This window comes from Moschus berezovskii, chromosome 19 (assembly GCF_049115385.1).
Source record: "Moschus berezovskii isolate FMDL1 chromosome 19, NW_MosBer_1.0, whole genome shotgun sequence".
NCBI classification, from domain to species: domain Eukaryota; kingdom Metazoa; phylum Chordata; class Mammalia; order Artiodactyla; family Moschidae; genus Moschus; species Moschus berezovskii.
Window position 1 is genome coordinate 17850878 of NC_142478.1, and position 14403 is coordinate 17865280.

The 14403-nt window shown below is 39.8% G+C and overlaps 1 protein-coding gene across 6 annotated transcripts in view; it reads left to right on the forward strand.

Moving 5' to 3' along the window:
* Positions 1 to 14403, forward strand: part of LOC129542211 (protein CFDP2-like) — a 90527-nt gene that overhangs the window by 32178 nt on the left and 43946 nt on the right. For all 6 annotated transcript variants that reach the window (XR_016035311.1, XM_055404410.2, XM_088828008.1 and 3 more), the window contains one exon: positions 7086 to 7126. Coding sequence is in view for 2 of the 6 variants with exons in the window: in XM_055404410.2 (XP_055260385.2) it covers positions 7086 to 7126 (41 nt within the window). In the remaining 4 variants the exon portion in view is untranslated. The remainder of the gene's footprint in view (positions 1 to 7085; positions 7127 to 14403) is intronic.

Consider the following 14403-nt stretch of genomic DNA (forward strand, 5'->3'; position numbering starts at 1 on the left):
GTTGCTTTTTCTATGATCCGACGGATGTTGCCAATTTGATCTCTGGTTCCTCTGCCTTTTCTAAATCCAGTTTGAGCATCTGTAAGTTCACGGTTCACATACTGTTGAAGCCTGGCTTGGAGAATTTTGAACATTACTTTGCTAGAGTGTGAGATGAGTGAAATCGTATGGTAGTTTGAATATTCTTTGGCACTGCCCTTCTTTGGGATTAGAGTGAAAACTGACCTTTGCCAGTCCTGTGGCTACTGCTGAGTTTTCCAAATTTGCTGGCATATTGAGTGCAGCACTTTCCCAGCATCATCTTTTAGGATTTGAAATAGCTCAGCTGGAATTCCATCACCTCCACTAATTTTGTTTGTAGTGATGCCTTCCTAAGGCCCACTTGACTTCACACTGCAGGATGTCTGGCTCTAGGTATGCAGGATATAGACCTTAATGATGGCCATTCTGATGATGTGAGGTGGTACCTCATTGTAGTTTTGATTTGCATTTCTCTAATAATTGGCAATGTTGAGCATCTTTTCATGTGACTGTTGGCCATCTGGATATCTGGAGAATGGAGATTTTTTTTGAAGTGCTTTGTATCTCCACCAGCCTCCTGAAAAACTCCTGTAACATATAGCATATATAAAGTCAAGTTGCTTGCTTTGCAAGCACAAAGTCAATGCAAAAATCCCTCTTTTTACTGGAACCAAAACACTATCCCTATTGTACAAATTCAGCTTTAAGGTAGTCTTTCTAATGTCTCCTTCTTACCAGATTGTGGCTCCTAATACCTTCTATATAGGAGTTTTGGAGCACTCTCATAGGATCACCTGGCTAGAAATGAAAGCAACAGAAGTGGGAAATGGATTGGTGATAACGATGGACTACAGGGAGTGAGATTAAATAATTCATGGAGGCCTTGTTATCTTTTTATAGATAATAGTACAAAGCATGACCCTGCTATGCAGAAAGAGAGAATGAAAACTTGTTGCCTTAACGTATGCCTTTGTATTTATTATTTGGTGGGGATGGGTACTTTATATACTACATTTAAGTTTTACAACAAATTTGCTGATAAAGTATTATTCCTCCTATCTTACAGATAATGATACAGACTCAGGGTGAATAATTTTCTCAAGGTCTTATATCTAGTAAGTGATCGTGGGATTCTAACCAATATCTGCCTTATTTCAAACTTCATGTGATTTCTGCTACACCACAGTGCCTTTGTAGAATATTGTAAAGTAGAGACAATAATTATGGCGTGGATAATTGGATGTTTGTTCCCAAGCATCTGTTGCACAGACTGTGAAGTAGAGCTGAGTTTATGGTAGAGAATGTGTGTTGGTGAGTGATACAAAGGAAAGAGATGCCTTGGTGAATACGGCCTGATTAACTAAATGGAGTAATATGTTACCACAGTTGTCTATCGAAACATAACAGCGCTATATTGGTGGTACCGTCATCTTTGGCTTGAGAATGGGACTGACGGAGAGGTTGTTCTTGAGATCGTGCTACTGAATTTATCTCGAGATTGGGCACATGGTCGAAAGAGACTTGATATGTCAAATGAAAGAGAAACTATTGCTTCTTTCAAGATTTCTCTTCTCCATACGTGAAGATCTTGATTATTGCTAAAGATTTTTCTGAAGAACATAGTAACTGTAGTCCAAAATTGAAAGGTTAAAAATGATTCATGTAACCTTTCAGAAAGTTTCATCAGCAGTTTGAATTGGCTTTGTAGGGAATTGTTAATCTCATCAAATTCATGTATATTTCTTTCATCACATTATGCTTGCTGTTTTTCTCCTATTGCAACCTATGGGAACTGCTGTTATTAGGCTAAAAGTTAAACATGTTATTAGTCCTATTCATTGTTAAAATTTATTTCGAGTTAAATGCCAGTGTTGGTTTTTTTCATGGGCTGAAAGCTGGACTGCCACTAAAAATAAACAGTTTAGATCTGTGCACTTTTAATTCTAGACAGGGCTAAGGAATGTATAAATTTGAGTTCCAAATATTTCAGAAGAACCTGATGCATTATTTACTAACAAATATCTTTTGGAAATAAGATTCTTGTAGTTTGGATAGAGATACAATTTTGGAAAATACCTTCTCTTTAGAATTGTCTCTTTTCTTTAGCCATTTAACAAATTCTCTGAACAAGTTGCCTTCTCAACTCTTCAAATACATGCACATGATAAGAAATTTGTGACCAGGACTTGTACAATGATAATGGAAACTCTGCCTTTTAAGTATGGGGGCATAATATCAGCAAAAGTTGTACATTTCCTTTTATCTATGTATGCATAATGGCACTTCATTGATTTCGTGATTTCATTTGTGAAGGAACTAATCTTGATCTTCCTATCTCTACCTTTTATAACTTTTTAATAACATAGCTCAAGATGGGATTATATGACAGAGGAGTTACAAAGAAAGCAGTAATGAAGACATTAGTTATTCTATAAGGTTTGGTTTGCTGCAGAAGCTTTTAAAAGCTGACCCATCTATGAAAAATGAGGTATTCTGAATATTTCTTTTCTCTGGTACTTTGGAGGTGAAAAAAAAATTAGCGTAGCCTTATTTGTTCAACGAGTGAATAATAATAATTTTGTAAGTGTATTTAACTGAAAATGTGGTTAAATAAATAATAGAGAAAATGCTGCTTCACACAATTTTTTTCTCAGGGCATGATGAAAAGCTTGATTAAACTTTCAGGTTGTTGACAATTCCGAATTTTTTAAAATGCTTATCAAAAATTAGGTGTAATCTAGCTTGTCTTCTTAGTGGGCTTCCTTTGGTATTGAAGATAGTTGTAAATATTCATCTTCTTTATATTTTGGTCAATTAAAAGAATCAGGAATTAGAATCTTTTTGTAAATGACCTTAACCACCTATTTTGGCCAAGCTTAATGGATATGAATAGTATTTGCTGTGGAGGAAGTTTGCCAGTATTTTGGACATGCAATTTGTGTTTGAAAATTGATTACAAAGCCCTTATCTTTACCATTTATCTGATACTAATTTCCATATAGATTCAATGTGGGGAGACTTCCCCCCACCATATGTGATTAATTCAGAGGCTGTGAACCATTCACTTCTGAGTTCACTGCATTTCTATTTTATGCTAATGTGTTTTATGTCAGATTTTTGGGTAGTGGTATGAAGAATGGACTGATGAGGCACAAAATAAGATATGAGGAGACTGGATAGGATGGTACTGCTGACCGGTTAGGATGCTACCCATAAAAGGTCAGAGGTTTAAACAAATATAGTGTCAGTAAGGATGAGCTAATAAAATAATCTTGATTTATTGATTTATTGAATGCTCTCTATGTGCTGTGCACAGTGCTGTGTACTGTTCATGGACTGTTGCATTTAATACTCCTCATGTCCCTGTGGCAGCACCCTGGTGTCTCAGCAGAAAAGAATCCTCCTGCCAATGCAGGCGACGCGGGTTTGATCCCTAGGTTGGGAAGATCCCCTGGAGAATGAAATGACAGCCCACTCCAGTATTCTTGGGCTTCCCAGGTGGCACCAGTGGGGCCTAGGAAATCACATTGACAGAGGAGCCTGGTGGGCTACCATCCATGGGGTTGCAAAGAGTCAGACATGGCTTAGCAACTAAACACACACACACAGACACACACACGTCCTTATGAAGGAATATTCATCTCCATATTACAGAAGAGAAAAATGAGGCCTAGAGAGGCTAGACAACTTATGTTATGGAGTCAGAAAATGGTATAGCTGTGACTTGGCTCCAGAGCCCAGGGAACTCAGCCTCCATCAGTTCAGTTCAGTTTAGTCGCTCAGTCCTATCTGACTCTTTGTGACCGCATGGACTGCCACACACCAGGCCTCCCTGTCCATTGCCAACCCCCAGAGTTTACTCAAACTCCTGTCCATTGAGTTGGTGATGCCATCCAACCATCTCATCATCCCCTTCTCCTCCAGCCTTCAATCCTTCCCCACATCAGGTTCTTTTCCAGTGAGTCAGTTCTTCGCATCAGGTGGCCAAAGTATTGGAGTTTCAGCTTCATCATCAGTCCTTTCAATGGATATTCAGGACTGATTTCCTTTAGCATGAACTGGTTGGATCTCCTTGCAGTCCAAGGGACTCTCAAGAGTCTTCTCCAGCACCACAGTTCAAAAGCATCAATTCTTTGGTGCTCAGCTTTCTTCACAGTCCAACTCTCACATCCACACATGACTACTGGAAAAACCATAGCTTTGACCAGAGGGACCTTTGTTGGCAAAGTAATGTCTCTGCTTTTTAATATGCTGTCTAGATTAATCATAGCTTTTCTTCCAAGGAGCAAGCATCTTTTAATTTCATGGGTGCACTCACCATCTACAGTGATTTTGGAGCCCCCCAAAATAAAGTCTGTTACTGTTCCCACTGTTTCCCCATCTATCTGCCATGAAGTGATGGGACCAGATGCCATGATCTTAACTTTCTGAGTGTTGAGTTTTAAGCCAACTTTTTCATTCTCCTCTTTAACTTTCATCAAGAGGCTCTTTCGTTCTTCTTTGTTTTCTGCATATCTGAGGTGGTGTCATCTGCATATCTGAGGTTATTGATATTTCTCCCGGCAATCTTGATTCCAGCTTGTGCTTCCTCCAGCCCAGCGTTTCCTCATGATGTACTCTGCATATAAGTTAAATAAGCAGGGTAACAATATACAGCCTTGACATACTCCTTTCCTGATTTGGAATCAGTCTGTTGTTCCATGTCCAGTTCTAACTGTTGCTTCCTGACCTGTCAACCTCCATACAACAGACACATGTTTAAGAGGTAGAGTTTAGCCACTAATTAGAAGCAGAGAGGGTCCTGGTGGAGAACTTAGGTGTAGCTCTTTGGATTCTGGATTGGGCACCCTAGTGAGTGAAAGCCCTTGTCTCTAGGTCAGGGAATACGGAATGAGGAACACATTTGAAAGATTAGGGACTTCTGGACACCTTGAATATGAGGTGCCTTTGAGACACATCAGGAGAGGTCAAATGGGTTTTGTGGCTCTGGAGCTCTGTCAGGAATCTGGGTCAGAATGCTTGGCATGATGCCTGGCAGAGAATAACTGTCAATGCATATTTGTTGGGTGAAATGCCAGACAGCTGGAGAGGGAAAGAGAGAAAGAGGGAGGGCGTGAGCACAGAGAATTGTTTATTATAAGGGTACTTGGACCATGGAGTGGATACAGTTTCTCAAAGTGTGTCAAATGAAAAACGAAAAGAACCCAGAGTAACTCTGGGGCACGTCAGTATATAAGAGTCAGATAATGAAAGAGGACCTTGAAAAGATGACAGAGAAGAACTTTCAGAGAATAATATCACATAAGCCAAGGAAACTGAGGGATTTTAAGGATATTATTAATAATATTAAATACCATAAGAAAAGGCCAAGTAAAATAATGAGTAGTTACAACTTATGTTGCTCCTACTATATGTCAGGCTGTGCTTTGAGCTCCTTCAACTTAAGCGGCTTCGCTTGTGGCTCAGACAGTAAAAATCTGCCTGCAATGCAGGAGACCTGGGTTCAATCCTTGGGTCAGGAAGTTCCCCTGGAGAAGGAAGTGGCAACCCACTCCAGTATTCTTGCCTGGAGAATTCCATGGACATAGGAGTCTGGTGGGCTACAGTCCACGGGGTTGCAAAGAGTCAGACACGACTGAGTGACTAACACTTTCACTTTAAGTTAAATCTGCACTATAGGTATTTTTATTCACCATTCTTCATGGATAAGAAAAGAGAGAGACGAAATAAGTTGCCTCAGGTAAGTGGCAAAGGCAAGATTGAGAACCCTGGAAGTGACTGCATTGTTGATGTCCTTAAACCACTGTGATATTCTGACTTGCAAAAGCAGGGGCCAGAATCTGCCTACTAGATATGACAGGAAGTCGTTTCTGACTCGAGAAGAGCAGTTCAGTGAGACAGTGTAAGCTGAACCAGGATGCTGAGGTGGGTAGGAAGTCAGAAGTACATGGGCTTCTCTTCCTGGGAGCTTGGTGGTAATGAAGAAAGAATTTGCCAAAGGAAACATTGGGCAGAAGGACTTGTTTTTAGGATGGGGGAGATTTGGGGCTATTTGTGTGGTAAGATAAAGCATATTAGAAGAGAGATTGGGGGAAATATTGGAGAGATACAACAAAAGAAGAGATGGTAAAGTATGGGCTGTAAGCACTTCAGGAGATTTTCAGCTTAAACAGGAGCAGGGAGCACCTGTTTTGCAAAAGGAGAGGGTTAATAGACAGGTAGCGATGCATGTGGGTCTTTTAGACTTGAGTGAGTAACATGCGTATCAAGTTCACACATATTCCCCGTTTTTGTCTCTATGAACAGTTACCCCCACCTTTTTTTTTTTTTTTAATAGCAACCCTTTCCTTAGTGGTATTTCCATCCCACTCTCCACTCATGTGAATTTTGTGGATTCCTGCTATCATTTGATTTTGTTCTCTGCTCTATGTGACCAAGGCTAGGCCAGGACTTCCCTGGCAGTCAAGTGGTGCAGACTTTGCCTTCCATTGCAGGGGCTCAGGTTCAGTCCCTATTCTGGGAGCTAAGTCCCACATGTCTCATGGTGAAAAACAGAAAAGCAAACACAACCATAAAACAGAAGCGATACTGGAACAAATTCAACAAATATTTTAAAAACAGTCCACATAAAAAAAGAAATCTTTAAAAACGAAAGCAAATAGACTGCCAGATATTTCTCTAGCAGAGATGGGTTTATTTCGGATCAGCAGACTTGCAGTTTGAGGGTCTAGAGCCATGATGAGCCAACCTGCATGTCCCCTCCACAGCAGGGGAAGGAGAGCTATCTTATAGACGGGAAACGGAGGTGGGGAGGGCGCTAGTAAGCAAAGAGGAAAGCTGCGGCTTTTCGTTGACTGAGTGCTTGCCAGGAAGAGGAGTCTTTCTTCTGTAAGACTCTGCTATGCTCACAGGTCATGAGATCTCCCCTCCTGGTCTCCAAAATCTATTTTATTAAGGTTTCTGTTTATTAATTTTTCACAACTCATAGAGACAAGAGATGTTTGGAGTTGTGTCATTTGATGGTAATGATGTTTTGAGCTGACTGGATTCTTTTCCTTTCACAGATGCTTCCTGTTCAAGTCTTCCTCTAGTTACATGAGCTCCAGTAAGTCCTCTTGTTATTTTATTAAAATTATTTTTCTTGAGGATAATTGCTTTACAATGTGGTGTTGATTTCTTCTGTACAACAATGTGACCCAGCTATAAGTATACATATATACCCTCCTTCTTGAGCCTCCCTCATAACCCCCTCTTTTTCTCTATAATAATGTCTCTTCTGCTGAAATCTCTTGTCACATATCAGTTCAGTTCAGTCATTCAGTCAAGCCCAGCTCTTTGTGACTCCATGGACTGCAGCACGCCAGGCCTCCCTGTTCATCACCAACTCCCAGAGCTTACTCAAACTCATGTCCATTGAGTCAGTGGTGCCATCCAACCATATCATCCTCTGTAGTCCACTTCTCTTCCTGCCTTCAGTCTTTCCCAGCATCAGGGTCTTTTTCAGTAAGTCAGTTCATCACATCAGGTGGTCAAATTATTGGAGTTTCAGCTTCAACATCAGTCCTTCCAATGAATATTCAGGACTGATCTCTTTTAGGATGGACTGGTTGGATCTCCTTGCAGTACAAGGGACTCTCAAGAGCCTTCTCCAGCACCACAGTTCAAAAGCATCAATTCTTCAGTGTTCAGCTTTCTTTATAGTCCAACTCTCACATCCATACATGACTACTGGAAAAGCCATAGCTTTGACTAGACGGACATTTGTTGGCAAAGTAATATCTCTGCTTTTTAATATGCTGTCTAGGTTGATCATAGCTTTTCTTCCAAGGAGCAAGCATCTTTTAATTTCATGGCTACAGTCACCATCTGCAGTGATTTTGGAGCCCCCCAAAATAAAGTCTGCCACTGTTTCCACTGTTTCCCCATCTATTTGCCATGAAGTGATGGGACCAGATGCCATGATCTTAGTTTTCTGACTGTTGAGTTTAAGATAGCTTTTTCACTCTCCTCTTTCACTTTCATCAAGAGACTCTTTAGTTCTTCTTCTCTTTCTGCCTTAAGGGTGGTGTCATCTGCATATCTGAGGTTATTGATATTTTTCCTGGCAATCTTGATTCCAGCTTGTGCTTCATCCAACCTGGAATTTCTCATGATATACTCTGCATATAAATAAGCAATATGGGTGACAATATACAGCCTTGATGTACTCTTTTCCCAATTTGGGGTCAGTCTGTTATTCCATGTTCAGTTCTAACTGTTGCTTCTTGACCTGAATACAGATTTCTCAGGAGGCAGGTCAGGTGGTCTCATGTTCCCATCTCTTTTAATAATTTTCCAGTTTGTTGTGATTCACACAGTCAAAGGCTTTGGCATAGTCAATAAAGCAGAAGTAGATGCTTTTCTGGAACTCTCTTGCTATTTTGATGATCCAGCGGATGTTAGCAATTTGATCTCTGGTTCCTCTGCCTTTTGTAAATCCAGCTTGAACATCTGGAAATTCTTGGTTCAGGTACTGTTGAAGCCTGGTTTGGAGAATTTTGAACATTGCTTTGCTAGTGTGTGAGATGAGTGCAATTGTGCAATAGTTTGAGCATTCTTTGGCATTGCCTTTCTTTGGGATTAGAATGAAAACTGACCTTTTCCAGTTCTGTGGCCATTGCTGAGTTTTCCAAATTTGCTGGCATATTGAATGCAGCACTTTCCCAGCATCATCTTTTAGGATTTGAAATAGCTCAACTGGAATTGTGTCACCTCCACTAGCTTTGTTCATAGTGATATTTCCTAAGGCCCACTTAACTTCTCATTCCAGGATGTCTGGCTCTAGGTGAGTGATCATACCATCATGGTTGCCTGCATCAGGAAGATCTTTTTTGTATAGTTTTCTGTGTATTCTTGCCATTTCTTCTTAGTATCTATGTTTCTGTTAGGTCCATACCATTTCTGTCCTTTATTGTGCCCATCTTTGCATGGAATATTTCCTTGGCATCTCTGATTTTCTTGAAGAGATCTCTAGTATTTCCCATTCTGTTCTTTTCTTCTATTTGTTTGCCTTGATCACTGAGGAATACTTTCTTATCTCACCTTGCTGTTCTTTGGAACCCTTCATTCAATGGGAATATCTTTTCTTTTTTCCTTTACCTTTAGCTTGTCTTCTTTTCTCAGCTATTTGTAAGGCCTTCTCAGACAACTATTTTGCCTTTTTGCCTTTCTTCTTCTTGGGGATGGTCTTGATCACTGCCTCCTGTACAATGTCACGAACCTCCGTCCATAGTTCTTCAGGCACTCTATTAGATCTAATCCCTTGAATCTATTTGTCATTTCTACTGTATAATCGAATGGGATTTGATTTAGGTCATACCTGAATGGTCTAGTGGTTTTCCCTACTTTCTTCCATTTTAAGTCTGAATTTGGCAATTAAGAGTTCATGATCTGAACCATAGTCAGTTCCCAGTCTTGTTTTTGTGAACTGTAGCTTCTCCATCTTTTACTGCAAAGAATATAATCAGTCTGATTTTGGTGTTGACTGTTGGTGATGTCCATGTGTAGAGTCTTCTCTTGTGTTGTTGGAAGAGGGTGTTTGCTATGATCAGTGTGTTCTCTTGGCAAAACTCTATTAGTCTTTCCCCTGCTTTGTTTTGTACTCCAAGGCCAAATTTTTCTGTTACTCCAAGTATCTCTTGGCTTCCTACTTTTGCATTCCAGTGCCCTATAATGAAAAGGACATCTTTTTGGGTGTTAGTTCTTGTAGGTCTTCTTAGAATTGTTCAACTTTAGCTTCTTCAGCATCAGTGTTTGGGGCATAGACTTAGGTGAGTCTAGGGGCATAGTGTTTGTGGTATTGAATGGTTTTCCTCAGAAATGAACAGAGATCATTGTGTCGTTTTTGAGATTGCATCCATGTACTGCATTTCAGCTTCTTTTGTTTACTATGATGGCTACTCCATTTCTTCTAAGGGATTCCTGCCCACAGTAGTAGGTATAATGGTCATCTGAGTTAAATTCACCCATTCCAGTCCATTTTAGTTCACTGATTCCTAAAATGTCAATGTTAAGTCTTGCCATCTCCTATTTGACCACTTCCAATTTGCTTGATTCATGGACCTAACATTCCAGGTTCCTATGCAATATTGTTCTTTACAGCATCGGCCTTTACTTCCATCACCAGTCACATCCACACCTTGGTGTTGTTTTTGCTTTGGCTCCATGTCTTCATATACTCTACTTAGTAAAACCTCTTGAAGGAACTTGAGGAGCATGGCATAGAATAAAGATGTTTGGGATATGGGATTAGCAATAATGGGAAAACCGAATTGCCTTGCCTACAGATTCTTTACCCGCTGATCCATATGTGAAGTTCTAGGATCCAACTAGAGACGGATGAAACTGAGAGATATCGGGGCATTTCTGAAGCAGGAAACCATTCCCTTCGTTTGAAATTGGCTTTATGTTTGTCTCCATCATTCCAACCCCCTATAGAACATGGAAAATAGGGAATGTGATAAAACTTATGAAAACTGGTTACCCTATTTGTAATCATTGCTTTTTAGTTAGGTGACCTAACTGAGAGTAGTTTGAGGCAAGTTTCATTGGTTTTGTCAAAAAATTAAGCATGTTGTAAGAATGTTTAAGTTAAGGATTGTCAAAAGGCAAAATTAATGTTTGACTTACTTGGAGCTGTTCAAATGTTGAATGAAGTCTTAGCCCTCAGCCAAATTCTTCATTGTAGATCTTTCACACTGTTAAGGACATTTTCCCCAATTAAATCTGTGGGCAGTAATATACTGTAGGCATCCTCTATAATTTCATACTTAAGTGACTAGTTTATCAAAAACAGAATCTGACTCCAGGGCATATGGTATTCACACAGATCATCAGTATGCAGTTATTGTTTGCTGTCTGCCATCAGCATAAATAAATGTTCATGATTTTATTGAGTTTTACAGCTCATGTATTTCTTTGCTCTTGATAACTTTTCACAAATTGTGAATTTGTAATACATTTTATTTTTGACAGTAAATAAGAGAACAATAATAAAGTAAAATAGGCCAGTAGAATAAATAGCAAAGTAGAAATGTGCTACTAAGAGATGATTTAGTGAATAACTTTTCCAGTTTCACTTTGAACGTGATTACATTTCAGTGAAAGAAGGTTAAGCTAGACACTTAAAAAAATTCTTTGACTTCTAGAATTGTGCTTTTGATATTCAAGAAAAATTGAATGTCTCTTGATGCTATGTGGGAGCTACATATACAACCTCTTTGTACTGGGAGTGTGCTTTTTTTTTTTAATTGTTTTTTGGGGGATGTGGACCATTTTTAAAGTCTTTATTGAATATGCTACAATATTGCTTCTGTTGTTTATGTTCTGGTAAGGCTGTGAGGCATGTAGAATCTTAATTAGGTCCCTGAACAGGTACCCCCTGTATTAGAAGACCAAGTCTTAACCACTGGACCATGAGGGAAGTCCCTGGCAGTATGCTCTTGAGTGGATTATTTAACTTGGTTTTCTTACCTCAAAAATGGGATACTTATACCTCATAGTGTTATCATAAGTATAATCCAAGTGACCCCAAATAAATCACTGTAAAGTCACTTAAGCTTTTGTTATGCAAGGTCCGGGTCATGGTCATGTCCAATATTCTAAGAGAGTCCCAGGGATATTTAAATAGCTTAAAAACACTTTTCCTGGAAGCCTGCTGAGATGCTTATTTAATTTAAATGTCATTTTAAAATTAAGTTTTTATTTATTGCATGCAATTGCACAGATGCCACTGTAAGCTTCAAAGAAAAGCAGTTATTCTCTCCTCTGCCTGCCCCTACCCCCAATTTCCTCTCCACTGCCTTCAACTCTTTTTTAGCTTTTTTCTCCTGTTATTTCTGCAGTGTGTCTATATACTACTCTTTCTGATTTTTAATTTATATTTACTTAAAACACTTTAAAAAGCAAAAGTTAGAAAATGATGAGATAACGATTTGAAAATTTTAAGCTTTCTTTTGATTGACTTCCTCCTGTGGAAGTTGAGGATATAACTCTCAGATGTCCCCCTCTGTTACCCTCTGTATACACAGCCACACACATTCTTTCTCTCTTCCTCCTCATATCATCATTTTTGTGTAAATTAATAGTAATTGTATACATAGTTATAAACTTACAAATATTGTTCATCGCTAAGCTGTGTTTATGCTTCTTGTCCAATTTTTGTCTTTCATGAAATGAATACTTGCTTTATTTAAAATGTGCTTTGTTTTCTGTGCTCCTTTATAAATTTAGCCCCTAGGTTTCCCACAGAAGTGAATGAAGTGCTTTTCAGCATAGTCAGATACAGTGTAATTTGTGAGATTTATGTTTTCCCTGCTGACACCCCTCTCAGAGTCCTTGTTGATCCCCGGTTGGAGCTGGCTGCTCTGTAGACCTGCTGGGACCCCCGTCACCATCCTGCTGGGCGTCCTCTCTGCCTCTGTCTTCATCTGTGTCCTGCTTTCCCTGTCTTCCTCCTTCTTGGTTTACCCTCTGTGTTTTAGTGGAGCACATTCTCCAGTAACAACCTAAGAAATGGTCATTTGAAGTAAAATGGAGACCGTGCATTTCATAAAATATCTTTTCTATCCTTCAGTTCAGTTCAGTTGCTCAGTCGTGCCCGACTCTTTGCGACCCCATGAATCACAGCACGCCAGGCCTCTCTGTCCATCCTTAGACTTACTTAAAAGAGAGGTTGGAGGTAGCATTATGCGAAGAAAATAATTTTCCCTCAGGATTTTGAAGGAATGCCTCTTTTGTCTTTTTTCTTCCAATACATACCACCTACCCCTTACAGTTTGTGAATATGAGTATGCTGAATGAATAATGCATTTAGATTTAGCCCTGTGCCTTTAAGGAGCTCTGAGTTTAGAGAGTGGGTAGAATTTAGAAAGCATGTTAATATCGTTTACCTTTTTTCAGTCAATAGTATAATATACTATCTAACTTAAATTTTGTAACATTTAACTTTATAGTAAAGGAAGTGAAGTTCAGAGAAGCTGGGTAATTTGTCCAAGAATACTCAGGAGTTTAAATACAAGTGTAGCTGGAGTATGTCTTTTGCCCATCCTATAAGGTTTTCTTCCAGCTCTACCAATAACATTTTATCTCATTAAACCGTTTGGTTATAGTAGTATCTTGGGACATGGATCCTGGCTTCATATCTGCCTCTTTCTAGCTGAATTAACAGCTGATATGTGTAAAATGCTTAGACAAGGATAGAAGATGCTATGTAATGTTAACTGAAGTCTTTAAAATCGACTTACATCCTGCTCTCCCCCTTCCATTCTGTTTGTTCAATTAACTTCTCACTCTTAAAGTTATCATTTGCCATTTCACTTCCCTACTGAAACCATTCCAAGTAGAAAAGCCTCACTCTCCCCAAAAGCAAACTAATTTCTGCCTACCTCTCATGTTGTAAGGCTTCCCTGGTGACTCAGGGTAAAGAATCTGCCTGCCAATGCAGGAGACTGGATTCAATCCCTGGGTCAGGAGGAGCCCCTGGAGGAGGAAACGGCAACCCACTCCAGTGTTCTTGCCTGGAGAATCCCATGGACGGAGGAGCCTGGCAGGGTATAGTCCATGGGGTCACAAAGAGTCAGACATGATTGAGTATGCAGCACGCATGCATACGTTGTAAATGTGAGACTTGGTGATTTTCCTTCATATGAAATTTAGTAATTACATGTTTTTGTATTTGTTTCAAATCTTTTTCTCCTACTGCAGTCTAAGCCCCATGTCTGTTTTGCTTACTTTTATGGCATCTGGTCCCATCACTTCATGGGAAATAGATGGGAAACAGTGTCAGACTTTATTTTTTTTTGGCTCCAAAATCACTGCAGATGCTGATTGCAGCCATGAAATTTTAAAAGATGCTTACTCCTTGGAAGGAAAGTTATGACCAACCTAGATAGCATATTAAAAAGCAGAGGCATTACTTTGCCAACAAAGGTCCGTCTAGTCAAGGCTATGGTTTTTCCTGTGGTCATGTATGGATGTGAGAGTTGGACTCTGAAGAAAGCTGATTGCCGAAGAATTGATGCTTTTGAACTGTGGTGTTGGAGAAGACTCTTGAGAGTCCCTTGGACTGCAAGGAGATCCAACCAGTCCATCCCAAAGGAGATTAGTCCTGGGTGTTCACTGGAAGGACTGATACTAAAGCTGAAACTCCAATACTTTGGCCACCTCATGCGACGAGTTGACTCACTGGAAAAGACTCTGATGCTGGGAGGGATTGGGGGCGTGAGGAGACAGGGACGACAGAGAACGAGATGGCTGGATGGCATCACGGACTCGATGGACATGAATTTGAGTGTACTCCGGGAGTTGGTGATGTATAGGGAGGCCTGGCGTGCTGTGATTCAT